The sequence below is a fragment of the Haematobia irritans genome, chromosome 1 (genome assembly GCF_050003625.1).
Source record: "Haematobia irritans isolate KBUSLIRL chromosome 1, ASM5000362v1, whole genome shotgun sequence".
NCBI lineage: Eukaryota > Metazoa > Arthropoda > Insecta > Diptera > Muscidae > Haematobia > Haematobia irritans.
In genome coordinates this window covers 150512982-150539488 of record NC_134397.1, presented here as the reverse complement: position 1 = coordinate 150539488, position 26507 = coordinate 150512982, and the positions used below count along the sequence as shown (strand labels likewise).

At 30.8% G+C, this 26507-nt stretch overlaps 2 protein-coding genes across 4 annotated transcripts in view; both read right to left on the bottom strand.

Annotated features, from left to right (window-relative positions):
* LOC142222000 (uncharacterized) overlaps positions 1–26507 on the bottom strand; it is a 46689-nt gene that overhangs the window by 15941 nt on the left and 4241 nt on the right. The gene's annotated exons all lie outside the window — the stretch shown is intronic.
* Positions 14489–20597, bottom strand: Ephrin (ephrin). Its single transcript, XM_075291906.1, has one exon. The coding sequence runs from the start codon at positions 20109–20111 to the stop codon at positions 17274–17276; it is 2838 nt and encodes a 945-aa protein (XP_075148021.1). The 5' UTR covers positions 20112–20597; the 3' UTR covers positions 14489–17273.

The window sequence follows — 26507 nt, the reverse complement described above, 5'->3', positions numbered from 1 at the left end:
ATGAGATGAGATTTGAAGCTAGACAAGTTCCAAAAAATCAGACCAACACACTGTTAAAAAACATTTGTTTTTCATATGTTCCGATATAAACAAAATGTGTTTCGGGCACAATTTTTAAACACAATATATATAAGTGCAAACATGTAATGTTCCTAAACTAAAACTACTAATGTGTCCCAAACATATGTGTTAATATGTTAGAATATATTATGTTTGGGGCATGAATATTTCATAAAATAATATGTGTGAATGTAAACATATATAAATTTACGAATTTCGAGTAAATATATATATGTTGTGATATTTTATACGGAGAGCGACAGAGAGAGAGTATAGAGAAAGAAATAGGGATGGAAACCGGGAGGGTTTACGAAAGATATCAACATAACACAGCGAGAGAATCAAAAGAGAGCAATTTCTGTATATTGTATATTATTTCGGAAAACTGTTTTATGATAAGGACAAAAATTTGATATGCTTAAGTGTAAATATTATTTAATTTGAATATTAGAATGAGTATTCAGAGTAAAGAGAATAGACATTCGGAACCAAGAGAATAGACATTTGGAAAAAAACAGCATGTGTTTTCGCCTTGAGAGCAGCATTTTATGTACTTTGTCTTTATGAAATTGTTTTTACATCCTGGAAAAGAATAAACGTTTATCACAAAAAGTATATACTTTCCTTCCAAATACACTTCCTTACATCGAAAAGCAAATGAGAAACGAACTTTGTTTGTCTAAAATTTCGTTTGGGAGGAAAGAATTATTTTTTTGCGTGTATTTGTACAATGTCGATAGCTTCTTTCGTTTAGAAGTTAGTGTGATTTCAACAGACGGACGGACAACGCAAAATCGCATCTGAGACCAATATTTCGATGTGTTACAATGTTGATATTGCCCCATGCTTCGGTTGTGTATAATTTTTATACACAAGCATAACGATTTACTAAATTCGTATTTCCCACACAATTGTTTAAAATTCCGCAATATTTGTAAATTTCCCCAAAAGTGAAAAAAAATTATTATATGCAACAAATTTTCGTGAATTTTTCGAAAAATATTTACTTTTTTTGTGATACGGTTTAGCTAAAAAATACTAAAATTAACCTATTTCTCGGTGGAGTCATTTTTTTTTTGAGTGTATATAAAGCACGTGTAAATCAAGAAAAAATCATGTTCCACACTTCTCGTTCAATGGTAAATACATACCAGTATGGATGCGTTGAAGAATGGCATCATAAAGGAATGGTCCAAAATACCGGCATAGTACATTCGTGTAACTAGCAAATCGTTTTGGACCTAACATATAGTTAAGATCAAACGTGGTCATATCGAGCAAAAGTAGGCGAATTCGAAAATTTAGAAAACGTTCACACATTTTTATTATTTGTATCGATTTAAAATGTTTCACAAAATAAATATGATCTCTTGACTCCGTAAAAGTTCCTGGCAGCTACCCAGTAAGAGAGGACACAAAATGTATGCTTAGTGTACTAGACAACACAATAAAAAAATTCTGATTCAAACACGAAATTAATTTTTTAATTGAAATGTCTTCAATCACGAAAACGATAGTATCAATCACAGTCTTAATTGGGCATAAAAAATGTATTTAAAAATTATTTGATTTGAAAATTTCAATTAATTTTTTAATTGATTCAATTAAAAATTTAATTGATGTTGATTGCAAAACTCAATTAATTTTTTGAATAAAAACGTAACTATTTTCAATCACTTTCTTATCTGACTTTGTTTTTAGTTTGATTAAAACATGATTGTTTGAAATACATTTCTATTTAAAAATTAAAAAAAAAAATCCATCACTTTTTTAACTGACTTAGTCTTTCGAGTCTGATTAAAAAGTTGATTGTATCAATTAATTTTTTTTATTAAAAATATAAAAATTTTCAATCACTGACTTAATTAACTTAATGTTTCTATCTTTATTACGAAGTTAATTGTACCAATTAATTTATTAATTGAAAAAATTTTCAACTTTAATTAAATTTTTAATTGGAAATATTTTGGTGATATTTTTTTTTCTGTGTATGAAACTCTCTCTTTGAATATTTAATCGGTTTTACAAAGATAAATGTATTCAAGTTCTAGGTTTTTACTATAAAAGAACATCATACGTTTACGGTTTTAGCGAAAATAGATTCCTTTTTTTTTTTTCAAATTAACATATATTTAAATCAAGTTTTCATCCCAATCGTAGTCATGCCGAAACCTTGATCTGTCGTTAAGATATTATGATTGAATGTTTTTGTTTCGACCCAACTACTGGAATATCCAGTCGTAAATTTAATGTCAATCACAGACGCTTCTCATGTGAACAAAAGTAAATTGAATAATCTCCTCCAGATAGAGGTATGGACATTGATAAGGCATGGATGAAAAATACACGCACATTATAACGTGCAATAAGGTAACCCATCCAGTAGGAAAAAAGTGACAATAAACAGCGGTTATGACAGGCCTTACAAAGCAAGTGTTAATCATGGCACGATTAAAATTCCATTGGCTGTCATTCAGTATATCCCGAAATCGGGACGCCGTTAATCCCGAATCTCGATATTTGTATGTTTTAAATCCCGGTATTTTTCGGGATTAATAAAGTGGAGTGTAAAGGCCGGTACTATGTTCGGTTTTCGAGTTGAAAATCACTTCAATTTCGCAGTTACTTTTCTAAAATAATCAAAATTATATACGAAAACAAACACATTCCCGTTATATCTTAACAAAATGTAGATGGTCAATGGAAGAACACATCAGTTGAGTTAAATTATCTGCTAAAGATCGATCTATTTTGAAGTAAATGCGAACAAAGCGATAACCGAACATAGTATAGGGATTTAAACCAAATTTGAATTGTGTACTACATTTTTGATTTGATGCTGTATTATTTAATTATCCCGAAATTAAATTATTTAAAAATCCCGAAAAATTCCGGGATTCAATATTTTAAAATCCCGAATCCCAGGATTTATAATACATACTCAATCCCGAATGACTTCTCTAGCTGTCATTGAAAGTCAACGCCTTCAATATATATTCTCAAATAAGGTCTCTGGTATGTTATGCCCACTGAATTATTTTTAATTGACCAAAAGTCCATAAACCTTTCATTGAAGTCATTTTTAGTTAGAGTTAACGGATTCGTCCTTAAAATTGATATCTTTATATAAAAGAAAATGTATGTACTAACCACACGCAAAGAAAAAAAACGTTTGGAAAACGTGTACCGAAAACGTTTTTCTTTTGTTAGAGTTTTTTTAATTGCTTCGAAACTTTTAAACTTTTATCACCAAAAAAATTCGTTTGTTACAAAATTTTTATTTTTTCAATAAAAAAAGTTATATTTGAAATAACGACACAGTCCATTTCGTTTATATAAAACACTGTTCTTTTCTGACTTTAGGTCTTTAATAAGACACATTTTACAGTTCAAAATTTAATATAGTACAATGTAATGTTGAACATTTTTTCGGAATCTTCCGAATATATCTGGAATATATGTAAAAAAAAAACAAAAGCAAAACAAAAACTTTGGCCGAAGCAGGGATCGAACCCACGACCCTTGGCATGAGAGTCGGACGTAGCTACCACTGCTCCACGGTGCCAAACTAAATGTTTGTTTCTGCTAAATAAACTTTGTTTATTCGGTTCGTGGGCGCCGCAAGCTATGCTATATAAATATAACTTATATGGATATTTATCTATTGATGACCATAACAGGTACATAGCTCAGTGGTTAGTGTGTTGGCTTACAATGTGCATGGTCCGCGGTTCGATTCTCCGTCCAGACGAAAGGTAAAAAAATTTTAAAAATTTATAAATTCGTATAATTTCTTCTACATTGTTGGTATTACAGGAAAAGGTGTTAAGAACTAAAAATCCTCGTGGATGTGAGAAAGATGTGAGGGACAATGCAATTAGAAAGAAAATAATGTTTTTTTGTTTTTGAGCTAGTCTTTATGAAATTGTTTTTACATCCTGGAAAAGAATAAACGTTTATCACAAAAAGTATATACTTTTCTTCCAAATACACTTCCTTACAGCGAAAAGCAAATGAGAAACTGTTGGATGGCAACCATGCAAATATGTATTTATATTTATGTATTGAAATGTCATATTCTTTTATATTATCCTTTACGATATTCTTCTTATAAGATGACATGTAATTAACCGTTATTCTAAAAAGGTGAGTAATAAATGAGAATTGAAGATCGTAACATTGGCGACGAGGATGTTAACAGAAACGAACTTTGTTTGTCTAAAATTTCGTTTGGGAGGAAAGAATTATTTTTTTGCGTGCAGTAAAAGAGTTTATAAGGTCTGATTTGGAAAGTTGAAAGACGACGAAGTTAACACAAACATTTGGAACGGAATTTTCATTGGTGCTTTTAAAATTAGTCAGCCCTTACGGAGGGAGGCCCTACTGGCACTGCTGCCACTCGAGCGCAAAATAAGCTACCAACATTTTAAGAAAATTTTACCAAAAAAAAAATACCAAATAAAAGTCTTATTTTGCAGTGAAAAAAATGTTTCTTAGGTTTAATTATTTTTTAATATTGACTTGAACAAAATTTAGTCAAAATTTTATTTTGCTTAGAATTTACTTCTATATAGAAAATTTTGTCCAAAATTGTATTTCTATAGAAAATACGATTTCATTTCTATAGAAAATTTTGTCGAAAATTTTATTTCTATAGAAAATTTTGTCGAAAATTTTATTTCTATAGAAAATTTTGTCGAAAATTTAATTTCTATAGAAAATTTTCTCAAAATTTAATTTCTATAGAAAATTTTGTCAAAATTTAATTTCTATAGAAAATTTTGTCAAAATTTAATTTCTATAGAAAATTTTGTCAAAATTTAATTTCTATAGAAAATGGTGTCAAAATTTTATTTCTATAGAAAATTTTGTCAAAATTTTATTTCTATAGAAAATGGTGTCAAAATTTTATTTATAGAGGAAATTTGTGAGGTAACTCTTGTTGGAGAGGAATATTTTGCAAAATCTACCAAAACATCAAGAATGCTACCAATCTACCAAACAGAAAAAAATCTATAATTTTTGGAAGAATTCTACCAACTGTGGACAGCGTGCCTACTGGGCACCAGCCGATCTGCGTATGTATTTATATACATTGCTGCATTTATATACTATATGAATGGATAGATTAGATAGGTGGTGATCCTATTATCTTATCAAAATAAATGTACACACATTTGTTAGATATATTCCATAATTTAATAAAATTAATGTTTACTTTCTCTAAATATCTTTCTCAAATACGTGGTTGTCATCACCATAACCCTCCTGGGAAAATATGGATACTTAACATTTCTCTTCTAAGTTGAGAAAATCTAGCTATTTGGCTAACGCTGTTTTGTAAAGTTTTCGTTTTGGAGCGTAGTTTTATGTGCGTAAGGAACGCACAATACCCATTTATTTTGCCCACTCCTCGCCTATACCAATGTTGATGTTCTTTGTAGTTTGATGCATAAATATGTGTATATATATGTATAATGAAATATGAAAATATATAATGGGTGGTATGAATGTTATTCATCAATACTAAAACATGAGGTGGGTCAAATATATTTTTGAAAAAACTTGGCCTTAAATCGACGATTTAAATAAAAAGTGCTACAAAATAATTGTTACGGAAATCAAGAATAAAAAATGGCTTATCATTTATCTTTAAAAAAATACATATTTATTTGAATAGCCCTTTGCAAAGACTTTGCAAAGGTCTCCCCATTTACCAATTATTACTCGTATATATACCATCATTTTAATAGGGTGTCATATAACACATCTATAAGTTTTGGGTTTAATATAAAAATTTCCCCCCACTCTAATATATACACTAACATCCTCAATATAACCGCCATTCATACGCACCTACTTACCACCAACCTACTTTTGAGAACAATACTTGCTCTACTTACGTCTAGAATAATCATAATTGAATTTTATATTATGAAAGAACTTAGGCCAACAGTCTTTAGGTTTTACCCGCACGCAAATAGAACTGGTTTGCTCTAAAAAAATGAATTGTTTTTAAAACGGTCACCACACACGCACCAGAACAAGGTTCAAAATTAATCTTTACCAAACGAAAAAAATGATAATAATAGTAAGGCAAAAATGCAATTGCATTCGATATTGTTTTTTAGAACAATTATAAAATATTGACTGGTAAAATTGCATATGTTAAAAACTAAAATATGAAGTAAATGACCAAAGCACACATACCAAGCAATATGTCCTACAATTTGATATGATGATTTGATAAGTCCCATAATAATTCAAATAGGGGGCTCTCTATATATAAAGTTCCCATTTCCAGCAAGGATTTTTTTTTTTAAATTTGGGAACAAGTAAAAGTCACTGGGACCTAAATCAGGAGAATAAGGTGGGGGGTCAAGCAATTCGTACTTTAATTCGTTGATTTTAGCCATTGTTAAAACACTCTTGTGCGCTGGTGCATTGTCTTGATGAAAAATTATTTTTTTGTGTTGTAAGCCATGACGTTTTTCTCGAAAGGTTGCAATAGTACTCTGAATTTATTGTTTTACCCTTTTGCAGATAGTCAATCAATAAAATACCTTTGAAGTCCCAAAAAACCGTTGCCATAACCTTTCCAGCCGATTGAATTTTTTTGCCTTCTTTAGGGCACTTCCTCTAGCTTCAGTCCATTGTTTGCGGCACCCAGCTTTTTCATTTGTAGTTCTTCATCCAAAATTAAATGGACTCGATCATTTGAGATGCCCATGTTATTAGCAATTTCATGCACTTTTATTCGTCGATCATTTAATACCATATCATGCACTTTGGCTACAACTTCTGTTGTTGTTGCTGTTTTTGGACGTCCACTACGTGGTTCATCTTCAATGCTTGTACGACCACGTCTAAATTCCCATTTTTTACTGTTGCATATGAAGGAGCACTTTCACCTAACACATTTACCATATCATTATGAATTTCTTGTCCCGATAAACCTTTTTTATGTAAATATTTAATGACAGCACGCATTTCTAATTTTTCCATTGTAAAAAAATTGCGGATGCGTCTTTTTTGAACACATGTTTCTATATGAAGGAGTTACCAGATCGAAACAAAATTTAACATGTGTTCATAACAGAGATGGAAGTTTCCAAAACACTTAATTTTTTTCTGCTTATACCGCGCTTTTTGTGCTAGGCTAAGAAGTTTCCGAACTGCCCTCGTATGTTCACACTCACGGAAAAAATATCACCAAAACATTTCCAAATAAAAAGTTGATAGAAGCTGACAACTTTTTAGTCAAACTAGAAACATTATATCAGTCACTAAATTAGTGACATTAATTGAATTTATTAAAACATTAATTGAAACAATCAGTTAATCAAACTAAAAACACTCAGTTTTCAGTTAATTAGTTAAGAAAGTGAATGAAAATACTTACGTTTTAATTAAGAAATCTATTGAGTCTTGCACTCAACATCAATTAAATTTTTAATTGAATCAATTAAAACTTAAATAAAATTTGCTAATGAAACCAATTAATTTTTTAATCAAACATTTTTTATATGTCCAATAAAACGGTGATTGATAATATCATTTTCGTGATTGGAGACATTTAAATTAAAAAATTGGATCAATTAATTTCGTGATTGAGTCAGAAAACAATTCTTCTGTGTGCTGTGAGAGTCTAAGCTTTTAACCAAACTTGGAAGATAAAGTCAATCAAAAAATTACTGATATATATTTTTTAATTTTATTTACAAATTTAATTGAAACTATAACTTTTTTCATCAAACTAAAAACTCTAAGTCAGTTAAGAAAGTGATTGAAAATAGTTACGCTATTAATTAAAAAAATAAAATGTAATAAAATGTAAAATGTGTTTGTAATTAAATTTTTAATTGAATTAACTAAAAAATAATTGAAATTTTCTAATGAAATCAATTAATTTTTAATCAAGTATTATTTTACGCCCAATAAAAACTGCGATTGATAATATAATTTTGGTAATTGAAGACATTTCAATTAAAAAATTAATTGTATCAATTAATTTAGTGATTCAATCAGAATATTTTGTTTTTGTGCAAACTAAGCCGTTGCAAGATTTGACTACGACTAAATTTGCATGAATTTATGATTCGGTCCGTCCCGGTTCACCCCGATTATACGAAGCTCCGTTAGTACAATGTTAGCTAACCAACTTTTAAACCTACAGATATACCTGTCATATACCTGTCATCCTGCTTATATTCTTATATGCCAAATTTTGTCCAGTTAAAGTCAACCAATTTACTTTTTTTAACTGAGGAGTAAATCCTAACGAAGCTACATGAAAATGGACTTAATACAAACGGGAGAAAAGGTTACTCCAAAGTCACTCCAAATAAATGAGTTCAAAATTGTTATATTTTAATCTCGATTATAGACGAGAGCGAACACCATACCACAACTTTTAGTATAGAGATTTTTAACACTGTAGTTTTTGTCCATTTGTTCCATTAACCGATTAACTGAACAAAATTTGAGAGCTTCGACCGATTAATCGATGAGGTTAAAAGAATCATAATAATTACACACTCAAATTTCGCCATTTATAAACTGATTTCGCTAATTTGTATTTATTTATTGTTTTTTAATCTTACAGTAATCTTACAGCTGATGAAAGCCTATCTTGTAATATTTAAGGGCAATATGAATTTTAATATTGAAATGATGTTTTCTGTGATGCTAATAATATCCATTGCTTTACTTTTAAAATAGGTTTTTTTTAATTTGACTGTATGTTAAGATATTCCCTACTTAAAAACATTCAAAGCTGTTTCTGAAATGCATCTATCGCAGTGTACCATGTCATTAGTCAATACCTCAATCATTATAAGATATTCTATGTATCTTTATAAGTGGGTATATGTCGTAATGAATAACGTGCATTTAACAAAATTCATAGTAACCAATCATATTTATGTTTTCCACATATCTTACATCAAAGACAACATTAATGAATATAACTCGGTGCAGACAGACATCACACATTCTTCTCCTCGTATAATATATATACAAACGCATATATATGAGTCACATGATAAGGCAAATAAATATAAACAGAGGAGAAAAAAACTGGTTTCACTCCAATCAATAACCTTTTTATTTTGAAAAATTATGACAATTTGACAAACATGTTTTTAAATGAAAATTATAAGTGAGTTGGATTTGAAATTTGTTTAAATAACAAATTCAGTTTGTGTTATTTCCATAAAAATTAAATTGTAATGGAAAACAAAATTACAAATATGTTTACAAATTTCAATTTAGAGAAAGGAGAATTTTTCAAATGAGAATTATTCCAAACTGTATACATATTTTCATTATCTACTTACTAATTAAAGATCATAATTCGAAATCGTGTAGAACAATTAAGGAAAGTCTAAAGCCGGGCGAGGCCGACTATATTATAACATGCACCAACATTTTTGATACTATCCCAAATCCTTTAAATTTGTTGGAAACTATGTAAGGTTAGGTTAGGTTAGGTGGCAGCCCGATGTATCAGGTTCACTTAGACTATTCAGTCCATTGTGATACCACATTGGTGAACTTCTCTCTTATCACTGAGTGCTGCCCGAGATTCCATGTTAAGCTCAATGACAAGGGACCTCCTTTTTATAGCCGAGTCCGAACGGCGTTCCACATTGCAGTGAAACCACTTAGAGAAGTTTTGAAACCCTCAGAAATGTCACCAGCATTACTGAGGTGGGATAATCCACCGCTGAAAAACTTTTTGGTGTTCGGTCGAAGCAGAAATCGAACCCACGACCTTGTGTATGCAAGGCGGGCATGCTAACCATTGTACCATTGGCTCTCAAACTATATAAAGGTTTATATTACAATCTGAACCGATTTTGGAGAATTTTAAACTTCTCTACACTTAAAACATAAACCGATTAATGCCCTGGGACAAAGCAAAATATTATAAAACAAATATGGGAAATATTTAAATCTAAAGCCATTTTTATAAAATTTTGCAAATGCGCATCTATAATTTATCGGGAGATACATATGAATTAGAGGTAAAATTTTCCGACTTATCAGTGGCGATTTTAGAAGGAAATGTACTAGATCTTGCCAAGCTAGGTGATGAATTGTGGTATTTTGAACGATTTTTGGCAAAATAGGGCGAAGTCGGAGGTTTAACTTAATCTTAACCGATTATGTATGTAAGTATGTCATTGCGGTGTGTACGACATGACTAAACTATGAGTGAATCATCATTGAAATTGTATGTAACATGTGGGCATTGTGGTCATATTTGCCCAAATTAGAATAACGTACATACGCAAAAAAATAATTTTTAAATTGAAATGTCTTCAACCATGAAAATGATCAGTTTGAATTGAGCAAAAAAATATTTGATTATAAAATTAATTGATTAGATTTAGATTTCAATTAATTTTTAATTAATTCAATGAAAAATTGAAAAAATCAATTCAATCAAAAATGTAATTGAAAAAGTTTTTTTTTATTGATTCAATTAATTATTTAGTTAAACCTCAATCCAATTTCCAATAATCTTTTTAATTAAGTTGGTTAAGAAAAAATTGAGTTTTGCTTTTGATATCAATTATTCCTTTTAATGCAATGGTTAATTTAAATAATTAGTTGTTTAATAAAAACCACGAAAATTTTCACTCATAACTTTGTGCTTCTATTTTGATTGAAAAATTGATTGTATCTATTGGACTAAGATCTCGTTGAAAATCGGGTGTAAAATGTGGGTATTCTAGCCATATTTCCCCCCATCGAACAAACATATATATTTGGCCTTTTTTCTAAATCTGACCGATTTTAACCAAATTTGGTGGAATGTTAATTCTACTCCCTGTGTAAATCGAAGTAAAACTTTGGGCTCTGTGGTCATATGAGTGTAAATAGGGAGAGCTATAATTCGAAACCGTTTTTAAATTTAGCACGCTTGACGATACTTATGCAAAATTTGAAGCAACTCAGGGTAGTAAAACTCTGGCTTCTGGTACAATTGTATATCGGGCGACAGATAACCAATTTCTTCAAAAATCAATAGTTTTATTTTGACCTAAAATACCTACTTGTGCCAAATTTGAAGTCGATTGGACAAAACGGCGACCTAGACTTTATTACTATAAGAATTTGTTCACAGACAGACGGACATGGCTAGATCGACTCAGGGGCACGGTTGCCACTCGAGTCAAAAATAATCTACCAAAATTTTGAGAACATTTTACCGAAAAACTACCATACAAAAAATTTTATTTTGCAAAATTTTATTTCTATAGAAAATTTTCTCAAAATTTTATTCCTATAGAAATTTTTCTCAAAATTTTATTTCTATAGAAAATTTTCTCAAAATTTTATTTCTATAGAAATTTTTCTCAAAAAGTTTTTTTTTATATATAAAAATTGTATTTCTATAGAAAATTTTCTCAACATTTTATTTGTATAGAAAAAAATTTTATCTCTGTAAAAAAAAATTATTTTATTTCTGTAGAAAATTTTGTCAAAATTTTATTTCTATAGAAAATGTTGTCAACATTTTAGTGCTATAGAAAAATTTCTCAAAAAAATTTTTTTTTCTATAGAAAATTTTCTCAAAATTTTATTTCTATAGAAAATGTTCTCAAAATTTTATTTCAATAGAAAATCTTCTCAAAATTTTATTTCTTTAGAAAATGTTCTCAAAATTTTATTTCTTTAGAAAATTTTTTAAAAATATTATATAAAGAAAATTTGTAAAATATCTCTTAGGAATATTTTGCAAAATCTACCAATACATCAAGAATTCTACCAATCTACAAAACAATAAAAAATCTACCATTTTTGGTAGAATTGTGTCAACCGTGCTCAGGAGCCGGCCCTGAATGGTGAATTTCCGTACAGTGGGTTCTCTGGTGAAAATTTTCCAATTGAACAATTCGCGATTTATTATCGGAAAAGTGTTCTGATGAACGCTTTTAACCCATTAACGCCCAAAATTAAACTGCCGTGCAAAAATACTTATTTTTGAACGACTCTGAACAATATTCAAGGCAATAGTTTCTGAAATTTAGATTACTTTAGGCATTTAATTTCTCATTGGTACTATAGCATTTCGTTGGCCTATACACTCTTTTCGCAAAAAGACAAAATATATAGTTGAGGTCAATATATCCAAACTTGTTTTTCTCTGCGTGTGAAGAAACTTTATTTATTTTAAATACCTTTCTTGCTTTTCCAAACCTTGTTTCCCATGTTTGTTTGCTTCATTTTTTTTCTACAACCCCATGGCAAAGTAATTAAAATCATTGAAAAGATTTTTTTGATTTTCAGAAGTGTTTACAATCAAATTTATTATGCATACTTGTTGTTTTCTTTAAGATATTTTTATAAAGTCATTTAAATGTATTTTTCTTTCGCTTCTTAGAAATAATTGTAATTTTAATTAATATTTTATTTCGGTTTTTATCACTAAAATATTTCGTTTTTATATACCTTCTTCCATTCACATTCTAAAAATAGCATGCATTTTTTTTTTTTTTGTTTTTAACCATATTTTGAACATTTCCATCAACAATAAATTTTAGTTGAATGTAGAAATCAATAATAAAAATGAGCTTTTGCAGCTTCCTTTTGGGTTCTTTTATTTTGTTCTTGTTGTTTTTATGTATAGGAGAGTAGTAACACACACACTGAATGACACGACGACTGCTACTTGACAAGATGGATGGATGGATGAGTTTAATTTTTTGTGAGGAGTCTTTCTATCACTGACTGAAGGGTGGATGATTATTTGTTGCTTTTATTTTTATTATTGTTATAACAAGGAATGAAAACCAAAATATACAAATTTTTGATACAGTGTGTTCCATGAATGCTGTTTTCAAAACAGCATCATTACAACTTTTCGAGTGTCGTCACACAGGCAGTCTATAATAGAGTAGTAGTAGTAGTGGTAGTATTTGTTGTCTATACTAAGTGTATGCGAAAGATTTACTTACAAAACCAAAAATAATAGTTTTTTTGCATTATTTATTTTAAATTTTATTTATGTTTTTTTGTGTTTTGCACACTCGTTTACAAATAGAGATGCCCTTTAGAGTGTTATTTGTGTGTGTGTATATATATATGCAGGGATTCTCCTTTTCAAATATCCACAAAAATGTTTGAGACCAATAATATTTACACCTTATCATATTTTCCAAATAGAAAATAACCAAATTAAATAAACCAAAAAATTATATGTCCTACCTAGCCTTGCAATTCTGCAAGAAAGGCAAACTAGCGGACTAGAGCCTCAGAAACTCTAGCTAGTATATATGGCTTGAAACATATTTTGTATACATTTTTGTTCGTGTAGATTTGTGTTATGGTATATTTCGTTTTGTTTTTTCTTTCTTTTTTTTTTTCTAAATATACATTTATAAAATCCCATTTATACCTATTTTCATATATAAATTAAATATTAGTATAATCATTAGAAAATCGGATGCGTCATTATTATTATGGTAGCACGCAAACGATTTTCTCCTGAAGCCAGAACACAACATGGTTTGGTATATATGTATTTGCTAAGTTTACTATATCGAGACCAATAGGCTATAAAAAGTCTGGGATGTACGTTTTCTTATCATTTGTCTAAATTTCAGACAATGCCAATTAGTGATTAGATGGACAAGACTTATTAACTTGTTTTTACTAAATGGATGAATCTATATAAAATCCTTTGCATTTTAAGGAATGACATTTTTAAATTTAATTTACAATATAAAACTGTTTTCCTTAAATGCAAACACTTTGAAATTACAATTTTATATGTGAACCAAATGAATTGATTAAAACAACTATACGTTATATAAAACAAAAGTAATCCTTCTGTTTTACTTGGCGCGCATTTTTTCTGAATATCTCGACATAAATAGTTGCGAACACTCCATAGAACCTTGGTGTTTTTGATTTTTTTTGTTTAAAATATATATTTGGCATTATTCAATTTTCTTTTAGATTATCTCAACTATTTTCGCATATTTTCCACCATTTAGGGAATAAACGATTTTTAAATCTCTGATCTAAATTTGAATATCTATTCATGTCCCATAGAGTGTTTGGCATTATCGATCGAATTAGTTTTTAGATTTCTGAATAATGGTACATATATTTCGTGCTATAACAACTTTTGCTTGCTTAAGAAATGCCATAGTTTCCATTTAACCAAGAAGATTCAAGTGGTACGAGAAGGGTTAAATTTTCCTAATGGTAGAAATAGTAAATCCCAAAACTTGTGTGTTGCAATGTTGAGTATGTACATATATAGTGTTGAAATCCCCGACCCAAATATATGCCCATATGTATGTTGTGTAGTCATCGTCATCTATATAATGGCAATCTTTCAGCAATAAATACCTTCTATGATCTACATTTGAATGCTGCTGCTTGCTTTCTCAAATAACAAAAACGAAAATTTTGTAATTTTTTATAATATCGAAATATTCATTTTTCATATTTTTTTCTTATTATTTTCTTTCCAAATATATAAACAAATCAACAATTTTTTATTACAATTTTCTTAAAATCGGTAGATATATAAGTATATATAATTGTATATATAATTTGTATGTATGTATACACATTAAGGTGACTTTTTTATTTTTTTCCAAATCATGAAACACACTGTATACTTTTTATATGACAGAGAGGGAGAGAGTGAAAAACAAACACATATTTTTTTCTTGTTTGGGTGGGTGGTTGTGGTAATGGTTGGCGGTGTTTCTGTTTATACAACACAAGCTGGATTAAAATGTTACAAACAAAAAATTGTTTCTAATTCATTCTTGTACTGTGAATAATCACTTTAGTTTTGCTTTTCTTTTTTCTAGAATTGTTCACATTACGTTTGTTTACCATCTGAGTACAAGAGTTTGATTATATGGAATACTATTGTAAAAGTTAGATTAGTGATGGAGGGGGTGGTGTAAGAAGTGGAGATTGTACGCTAGCTTACAGTATTTCTAGCCAGACATGTCTTCGATTTTTTTTTTTTGGAGATACCAAATCTACTGATTTTAAGGATATAATATATATTTTCGATGTTTCTTTTTGAATTGCTGTATTTTATTTTTTGCTCAAAAAAAAAACTAAAATATTGCAAAAAATTACTAAATTAAAAAAAAATATATATAAACAATTTTTAATATTTCTTTTACGTCATTTCTAAATAGTTTGTCCAATGTAAAATAACATTTATCAGTCGATGGATAAAATTCATAATTATTATTTATAATTATATACATTCATGGAATGGAGTTTTATTACAGAAATAAGTAGCGATCTGAAAATTTCAAAGATATCTCAAATCAACACACAAAAAAATTCACGAAAATTTTTCCAATTAAAATTTTAATTGAGTTTTAAAAAATATTCAATTAAAAATTTAATTGATTCAACAAATTTTTTAATCGAAACAAAAATCAATCACAAAAATAATAGTATCAATTAATTTTTTAATTGGATCAATTAACTTTTTAATTGACCTTCCGTAATTTTTTAATTGATACTATCATTTCTGTGATTGAAGACATTTCAATTAAAAATTAATTGGATCAATTAATTTCGTGATTGAATCAAAAAAAATTTTTTTTGTGTGAATGTTTTAAGGGGACTTTTCACGTTTTATGTAGGAATTGCATAATTTAAAACAGATAAATCTGCCAATGAATAAAGGAATTTTTAATGGAAGTGATTTTACAGTTTACTTTAACTTTTGCCTATGGCGGTTAAATTATCATTATCATATGTATCAAAACTGTTCAACAATTTCACATTTATCCCTAACATCTCATAAAAACCATTAAACCGAAAACACATCTGACTTTACCCGTATGCTAGTGTATGTATTGTATAAAAAATATAAATTAAATGGTGTAGATGAAAAAACAAAAAACTAAATCTTAAGGAATTGTTTGCCTTTCTTAAGTACCTTTCTTTCGTTCTTCTTCGTCTTCATTGCGAGAGAAAGAGAAATTTAGAGAGAGAGAGAGCTTTACCTAAGTTGTAAAATTTGCCAAGTTACTTATTAATCTATTGTTGTATTTCTATAAATTATCATTATTTTCAGATTATTTTACTTATATTTCTTTTTTCTTTGCTGTTGTCGTATGTTTAGAATTATTTGTTTGTTGTTGGTATTTCTTTTTGATGTATTTATAATTATGTGTAATGGTAACTATTCGAGTTTGGTATAGTAATTAAGTGGTACACAAATATCGCTGACTTAAAAATTATGGCAGTTAAAATATAAATGTTGTTAATGTTGTTTATTTCTGTGGCCTTTCGCATTCATCAGCCGTAGTGAGTAGCTGCTACAACAACCCCAACAAAGATGTTGTGCTTGGCTCGCGAATGACCATCAGTTGGTGGGTGGGGAGGGTTGGGTGAACAACCGAACCACCACCAATCAATCTAACAGCCACTAACCAAACTGTGATGAATTGTGGCGAATGTCTATAAACTTTTAAAACTATACCAAACTATACTATAGAGTAGTGTGGGGGCAAGGGGAAAGTGTGAGTGAGGTCGAGCCAGTAATGTTACTATCCTGACTTTATATAACAACACAAAAATATGATATTACGAAATATTAGCGCGGTTGTTGCTGTTTAATGTATTGGAACTCAAAAAATCAATATAAACTTTCGAGTTGTCCATATTTTTATAAAAATATGTTAATGTTTTTATTTTGTTATATTGATCATTTAAGCTCGTACACATTTATTTCGAATGAGTTTAAGCAATTAAGTAATACAAAATTTTGTGTCGATATCATCCAATTGACAAAAAAGCTCATTTTCCAAAAATGTCTTTCAAAAAATCGCATACAATTATCTTTTATCGTTTCCAGGACTGCTATGTGTGGTCTTTTTCTAGGTTATTGGATGATGAATGATATCTGGAGGGAAATTCTTTTGTATATATGTGTGTTGTATATGGTCCAATCCACAGTATTTAAAAACTTTATTTTTTTGGAAATGCTTTAAGCTTTATTTATATGCTATTTTTCGTTTTCGGGTTTTCTTTTTTGAATTTAATTACTTCTATATGTTTTTGTCGCTTCTCTTATTTCGTTTTTTTTTTTTTTGTGTTTTATCGTTTGTTTTCAGTTTTTATATTCAAGTATCATTATTATAATTAATATTAATATTATTATTATTTAAGGTATACGTATAAATGATCTTATAATATAAGAAAGTTCACCGTATGTGTTGTTGTTGTTGTTCTTTAATAAATTTCTTTTGTGTCAAGTTATCATAGGACGTTAAGAAATTCGTATTAGTTGTGGTTGTTGTTGTTATTATTAATGATGACGTTTTTGCTGTTGTTGATGATAATGGTGATCTATTATTATTATTAGAATTATAATTATTGGTGATCTTCAGTACAAAATTATATCTTACGAATTGTATTAATAATATTACAAAAAGTGCAATTATACTATAAATTAAATTGTTATATAAAATAGACTTAAAATTTACAAATTGTTTATTAATTCTTAGCACATAATTCAATAAGCTGTTGTTGTAGTGTATTCGATGAGTTGTTGTTGGTTTAGACTTCGTCGTCGTCGATGGTTGTACAGTAAATGATTCTGCCGCCACTGACAACGACGCTACCGTCGTCACCTCCATATCCCGATCCATCGTTGCCTTAAGTAGCATAGTACTGGCAGCGCCTCCAATACCACCACCGACACCACCTCCACTACTCCAGAAGCGACATAACCAATGCCACCAACTGATGAATTTTGAGAACGGCGTTGAAAGTCTTGGCGCCGCACTATTGTAGGTGAGTTCTTCATTCTTTACAACCTCGTTTGGATGTTTATCATAGTGCTGATGATCATGATCGTTGTTATTATTATTATTGCTGTTTATATTTTTAAGATAAGTGTGATGCGTTGATGGCACATTGTTTATACGTATCCCCGTTTGACCATGGTATTGATGGATGCCAGGCATTCCCGCGCCCATACCTCCCCCACCACCGCCAGTGGATATCATGGTGATGCCATTATGCATACCACCGGGGGTCATCATAATACCGCCACCACCATGCGAACCCAAACCTAGGCCACCGCCACCAATGTTATTGTTCAAAACATTAATGCTGTTTGGTTGCATTGGTATGCGATTGTATTGATCTATATTTGTGTTGATGGATGTTGCACCACCACCAACATTAGGAGTATTTAACATTGGATTCATTTGAAGTCCATAATTATTACTACCGCCTGGGACTCCAGGATTCATTACACCATTTGGTAACATGCCAGTATTAATGCCATTTATACCTATTGTATTTATGTTATTAACATGATGAGGATGATTGGAGAATTGTTGGTTACGATTAAGGTTTGTGTTTGATAAATTAATGTCTTCGCCGCTCATCGAATTGCCACCACCGACATTGGCAATGGCATTGTTATTGCCACCAGTTGTGTCGGTGGGTGATGAACCTCCATTACCACCGCTACCACCAACGGCAGTTGAAGAAACCCCACCAGTTTCACCCTGTTGTCCAATTTTACCACCACTCGAGGTGCCTGTACCCGATGAAATTGTCTTATTCTTTTCTTCAGAAACACAGCACACTTTAAAAACCACTTTCATATTGTCCGTCGAACAACGACCACCTATTCGACGATATAGATCGTCTTTCGATGATGTTGAAATGAAATAGTAATCATTCCCAGGAAGGAACTCCAAACCACCGGGCTGCGGTGTAAATGGTCGGAACGTAATGGTAAAGAACATTAATTTTTGGGGCTTATCACATATGGCAATAACACGCGGATCTGCATTCGTTATCCGGCATGTTTCATATTCGACTTTTGATACATTATAAATTATATACTTTTCCGTTTCATTCTCATATGTTCCCGGCTCATAAACTGGACAAATAATATGCACTTGATCAAATTCGAAAGCTAGATTCCCTTTATTAACATCGATAATGTGATCGGTATTATCTATGCGAAATATACTATTAGATGTGTTCCAGTGCATGTAGAATGTTTTTGCACAACTAGACATGGTTGAGAGCAAAATAGTCTCCAAACATATGATGGTCAGTAATGTTATGAATGATGTTGTTCGTATTGGTGGCAAGACACCACGTATACACTTGCTACGTGGAGATGGCGATGATGATAATGATTTTGTTGTTCGACTTGAGGCGGAGGTGGTGGCGTTGTTGTTGTTAGTTATGGAGGAAGAGGCAGATACGGAGGCGGAGGATTTTTTATGTATTGAACCTTTATTGTGGCATTGTAGTCTTTCAGTTGGTTTAAATGAAGTTAAAATGATACTTTTGATAAAACGATACCACATGTAGAATGGCTTTATAAATGAGACTATTAATAATATTCTTATGCAGCTATTAATACCATTATTATCCACTGGGTCATTATTACTACGTTTTCGTCGACCCATATGCTTTTTTGAATATACTGTATGTAAGTATGGTGATGATATCGATACGGATGTTCTTCTGGATGCAATAGATGGTGCTGCTGCCAAAGTTGACACTGATGTTAATGGCGATGATGCTGATGATGATAATGTATATGGCGATGTTGTTGAAGATGAAGATGACGATGTAGGTGATGTAAATGCTGCTGGATGTGCTGTTGAAGATGATGATGAGGGCGCCAGAATTGATGTATTGGAAAACTGTAAATGCTGCTGCTGTTGTTGTTGTCTTTTAATTGCTTTCATCGTTTGCGCCGAGTGACAGTAACGACTGCTACTGTTGTTCGCACCTTGACTTTTGCAGATAATACTATTATTGATACTTGTCTTGTTGTTCGGCGTCGCCGTCGTTGTCGTCGTCGTCACCATTGTCATCTTAATTGTTGACGTCATCGTCGTCATCGTTGCTGCTGGCCTTTTTAATGGGCAGTTAATATTTTTACTACGAGTATATTGCTTATTTATCGTACAATTAATACATGATCGCATTAGATGTTTTAAACAAACATTAGAAACATAATCATCACTAAAGCAGGCAGTTGTTGCTGTGGATTTATGCATTTCACTGGTATCTCTTCTATATCCTTTTTAGTGTTTTTTTTTTATCGATTTCGCCGCCTTTTGGTCGGGCGAAACGATATGACGTTTATCGTATATCGGGGCTTTTCGCTATGGATTACGAAATATGATCTCTTCTTTCTAGATAACCCGAACGATCAACAACAAAGCGTTGCGTTTCAGCAGGTGAGAATGATGTGATGCAAATGACACAGTTATAGAGTAGTAGTGGTGTAAATGCTTCTCTGTTTTCTACTAGGCGGCTGTTTATGATGCTCTTTTGTTTACTATTCGATTGTTATTGATACGTCGTCGATGTCGTCGTCGTCGTCGTCGCAGTACAGTGTGATTCGGCTTGTATGGGAAGTTGGAAAAAACCTCAGAAAATTCTAAACTAGAGGACTGACTTCCGACCGATTTGTAGATATATAGTGTGTGCATAGGATAGGATTTCTTTCTTTCTTTATTTATTTTTGTTATATATTTATTTACTGAAAATGGGCGTGGCCAAGCTGCCTCCACGCCCACTAGTTCGCAAAACGCACTCTTGATAGTACAAAATCATTAAAAGGACCCTCATAAGATCTGTTAAAATAGACAAAATACAAAAAATATAGCCGTAACATATGGATCAGTTTAGAGGAAGTAAATTAGAGGGAAATGGGGGAGGGAAGGATACTTGTTGTAATCAAAGTATATGATAGATAGGTGGTAGAGGTCTACAATATGAAGATATTGGAATGAAATTTGGTACATGACGTTTAGATTGATCCAATATTATCACGAGGAAAACGTCTTTTCTCAATTCATTTCCTAGTCATATGAATAAACAAATCGTTTTATTAAAATTAGAGCCAAGCGAAATCATCACATTTCTATTGCAAAAAAAAAAAAACGAAAATATTTTGATAGTTTTATCTTACAAACTTTTTTACACAAGCATACCAAATTTCTTTCCAATGTATTCATATTCATATGACCTAAACACTGCATAAATATATTTTTGTATCGTATAATTCTAGAACAATATTGATATAAAAGGAATATTGGTGTTAGTAACGAAATTCTTTAAGTATCAAAAAAAACTCTAATGAACCCCCATAAATCTTTTTCAATAGGCATATACGACGACGCCTCAAAAAATCCCCCTAATATTAAGATGACATTGTGAAGTTACCTCACAAGAAAATGCATTGCACCAAAATCTCATGAAGATAATGATTTCCCAAAAAAAGTATCCTCTTCATCAAAGATAGTATTTCAAAAGATTATAATTTTCTATAAACCGTCTTCCTAACGAGTTTTTGGTACAAAACATTTGAAATAGCATTTATTAACGAAACGACGAAATATGATTATGGGCTTCTATTTAGTCAATTCCAATATATGTCTTTATTTTTGCCACTAGAACAATGTTTACTTGAAAACTTAATCAATTAACTAGTAAACTTCAATCAGAAATACAAAAACGTCAATGATATACGTAACAAAAATAAAACCGAATACGAATTTATGGATACAAATTCTTATTATATATGCTCTGATTGATTGTTGTCAACGTCATATTATTATTATTTTGGAGGCTTCATTTCTTTATTCATTTATTTATTTAAGTCTATGGATTACAATCATTACAGATCTTACATCCTTACATCTTTTAATAGTAGTTGCATTGTTCTATATGGCAAAGACAAAATAGTTATTATGATATATCGATATTTTAATCCCATAGGACAATTTTAAACATACTGTATATGGTATTGCCTTTATATCTTGCTCAAATCAGAAGAATATTTGTGCAATAATGTTGCTAAATAAATTTTCGATTAAAGCCAATTATTGTATATAATACAATTTATGTCTTACAACGATAACATTATAAGGCGACATAGATGCAGTTCAATTTAAAATATTGTTTATACAAAATGTCTGTATTTAATGAGAATCTTGTCTTCATCCACCAATATCATAAATTAAATACAACTATCAGATAATATTATTTCATTATTTTTAGTGTCAATATAAATTATAGTATGAGCATTTTAATAAAAAAAATCGATATTTACTTTTTACAAATATTCTTCCAATTGTGAACATCCGAAACTTGCATTATTTATAGACATTATTAAAGTTTTTGTTGTATGGTTTTAAAATATCGATAATTGGAACGATTTTTAATATAAATACCTTCTTTAAATTCCGTACACTGCCAACTTCTAAGCTATCAAGGGATACCAATACAAAATTCAAAAGGATTTTCCATGAAACCCATGCACATATCAATACAACAAAATCGTTTTACATCTCTTAAATCAAAAAACACATTTTGTGTAGGAATAATATTTGCAACGAGATCAATTCTAGCAGGGACATATTAATCGTTCGAAGAATTTCTGGGCAAAAATGTTCCTCAACATAAAAATTGAAACTGTTAGGAATTTGTCTAAAGAACTTTTTCTTTTAAATCAAATGCCGACTGACTCACTGACTGAATCGAACGACTGACTTAACGACTGACTCTTGAGCATCATTCAATATCACACAAATCAATGTTATTCATGGTATATTATCTTCCACATACCCCTTCTGGATGGATAAGCACCACATACATTTCTTTTGCTACAAACGAAATTAGAAACGAAATATCCAAAACATGTAAAAAATATAATATTTGTAATTGAGGTTTTCTTTTCTCTTCATCTTGCATGTGAGAGGTTCGGTTGTTTTTTGCCCATTGCCGTTTATGTGCTTTGTGGTGTTTTTATTGTCTTGTGGTCGTCGTCGGTCCTCCTTCACATTCTATACATTAATTCATCCTCCTCTAGATTTTCTTAGGATATGGTTCTATGTTGAATAATTGAACACTTTGAAGGGATTTCTTGATATGGTGGTGTGGTTGGATAGGTGGTGGGGTAGTAGATTTTATGTATTGAATGTTGGCTACCGCTGTTGACGTTGTGGCTTTATTATTTACTATTGGATTGGACAGTTGTCGCTGTGTTGTCAATTTATTCGCTTACACTGCTCAACTCTTCACGCTCACTATACAGACATTTGATGCATTCATAAATAAATAAAACACTTTTGTAGTTTAGTATAAAAGTTATTTCTTGCTTTTTTGATAATTCGAACCTTGGAAGTAGAACAGATACACACACATACAGGTGGCGTTGGCTCTCGTCAAAAGGACATTGCCAAACACTCCCCAATTTAAACTCAGAAAGGAGTGTGAGAAACTATAGCACATGTTGTTGTCTTAAAATTTTAAAACATATCTGACTTCATCGTTGAAATATTCTGTAGTTCGTTTTGTCCGTTTGGTTATTGTTGTGTTCCGTCTATTTTTGTTCTTTTGTACAGCATATAGTTGATTTTAAAAGTTTAACAATTTAGAAAGGTTAGACAAAAAAGATATTACGTTTTTCATTTTGTTCGAGGGTTAGTTCTTATTAGTAGTTGTACACAAAAAGGGTAGTATAGATAGATAGGTTGAGATATAGGAGGTATGTGGGTGTTCTTGATCTGTGCGTCACCGCAGATAATTATACATTCATATATCCTACAATAATAATTACGTAATAACTAGCATGTGATATGATAATTTGAATTGTGATAATATGTTGAATGAATGGTATTTTTAGCATAGCATATTTTATTTAATAAAGCTTACTAATATCACAATATTTTAAACAAGAAATTAAGAGAGGGAGCGCGAGACATGGAACATATGTAAGCAGAAGAACAACCTACTAAATTCACAAAATACACAATGGGGCTTAAACTAATTAAGCAAAATGGACAATATACTATTAAAGATTCTTATCAAACATTTTGGCAAGAGAAGGATTCTAGCACAAAAATATGTAAAACGATTATCCGTTTCTTTACCTAATATATTTACAGCTAACTACGTCATAACCTAGTCCCGACTGATAGTTTATATAAAATTGTTTGATTGTTGAATTAAATATATTTGGACCAAAAAGTGCATATGAAAGAAAAATCCATTCAATACTCCACCCAAATCACCATATAGAAAAAACAGCAACCAGTGTCAACATTTTAAACACATATACCTCACACAGCGCCATTGCTTAGAGTTTAAGCGACTTACAAAGGAGCGAACCACAACCCAGTTTAATTTTAATACAGTCATTCGCTCCATAACATTCAATCCTCTTCACAAATATTCCCAAAGTTAAAACGACTTGAATTCTTAAAGCCAAAAAAAAAATTACTAAATATTATTTGGATACTTCGATACATTCGTTATTGTTTTTGTAACCAGGGATGTGGTATCGAGCCAAATTTTACAAATTCAAATCATTATAAATCTAAAATTTCTTTTTGAAGAAAAAGACGAGACGACATTCCGAACAATATTCCAAGAAAACCAAACATCATTGAAGACGGTGAACGGACGTCCAATTCATCGATTTTTTTGCAATGGACTACCAAAACGAGGAAAATCTTGCTCATACTCAAAGAAAGGAAGATCTGTGCAAAGTGAGTACCGGTCGAGTTCATATTTTGATCAAAACAAAGAATTTGCTTCGCAATTGTTTCGCTTTCACCGTTTTCTCAAGATCTAGCCACAAGTTTCTAATTCTAAGATCTCAAAGGAATACACTTTCGACGAATCTGTGTAAAAATTAAACATTTAGCTTTTTCCGCACTTTTTGTAGTATAGCAAAATACATTACGTAATAATATAATAAAATGAAAGTATTTCACTCCGAAATTTTACCAAGCACCATGAAGTCATGGGTTTATATGACCATGTAATTACATTAAGACTTAAATTTGACGGCTTCAAGAAGTAAAATTGTGTTATCGGTGTACATGACCGGAGAATGAAGCCGACCCATTTTTGTCGGCAGCGGCTTGACGGCTAAGCCGATATAAATATGATATAAATATAAATATGTCTATTCGGCGGCGGACAATTATCCATTATAAAATCAATTTGAAGTTATTTGAATGTTAATGAGATTAGTTGTACAACCAATCTTACAATCAAATTTACATTTCATTCTAATTTTTTGAGCTATTTTTTTTGCAAAATTATTATAGCAACTTGAAATTGATTCATTGTGGAGGGAAGGTTCAAAATTTTGGCAAAAATACGAAAATTATTAACACATTTTTCTGATTTAAAGCGATATTTTCAATTAATTGGGGGCTAAATTTTAGTTGAGATGAGTCGACATATTCGGCGGCGGCGTCGACTGGGAACAAATGGTCGGCGGCGCGACTCGGCGGCTTCATTCTCTGTACATGACCTATATTAATCATCTTCAGCATATTAATCCAGTTTATATATGAAAACCAAAATCCATGTTTCCGACAAATAGAATATAATTTGCGTCTGGATGCCCAAGAAACAAAATGGGTTATATATAAAGCCACACGTCTCAGTTAAGGGTGATTTATATAGACACTAAAGATAGTTACTTAATTTAAAACTGAAATCACTATAAACAGTTATTAATTAGACTACCATCGATACAATATGTTTATTAACTAAGCCGTGAATATTGGGGATTTAGTTTGAGTTAACGTATGTCAACTTCTTTAGATCTATAATACATTATCGGTATTAACTCCATTCAAGACAAAAACATTTAAATTATCCTCTATATAAGTAGTGATTGTCGTAATTCCGGCAGACATGAAGTTTTTTTATGTATTAACGATAATGGCCGAGTTCAATAAACTTGTGATATGGAGTGAACTGTTAAGCCTTCATATATTACAACGAAACTCGTTGTTTCTTTGGTGATGTTTGCATCACCGTCAATGTTTATTGCGAACACCAAGAATCCCCCTATTATGTGAATGTCTATTGCAGACCGATTGTGCATGGAAAAATACGTAATACCCAGTGTCTGGTGCTATACTCCATCATCATACAGAACCGGCACTTATTCATTAAATCCACAAAAACCGACCTCGTCGGTTGCCGCCAGGGACGTCGCTGTTAAAATGTTCAGATTTTCATCATTTTTTTCCACGTCGTCTGAAGATTTAAGAATACCCTCATTAAGCTGCTGATGTGTGTATATGCAGATGGATGGATGGATGGATAGGTGTTTTAAAAACACCGGCATAAAAAATTTGTTTATATCAACTCTTATAATGCGGGTGGTGGGATGTGTGGTGAAAAGAGAACGAGAGATTAAATGAGAGAAGTCATCACTAACCGAGAGCATAAATCGAATTACAAGTTCTAAGATTTTGTCAAATTTGTCTAGAAAAATATTACATGACGTTTCGGCCAATTATGAAGCAATAAAACGATTTGTCAACTTTAGAACAATTTGATAATAGCACGACTTTTGCCACCAGGAACAGATATTAAAGATGCGCATTTAATATAAAACTCTCGTCTCTTAAAAA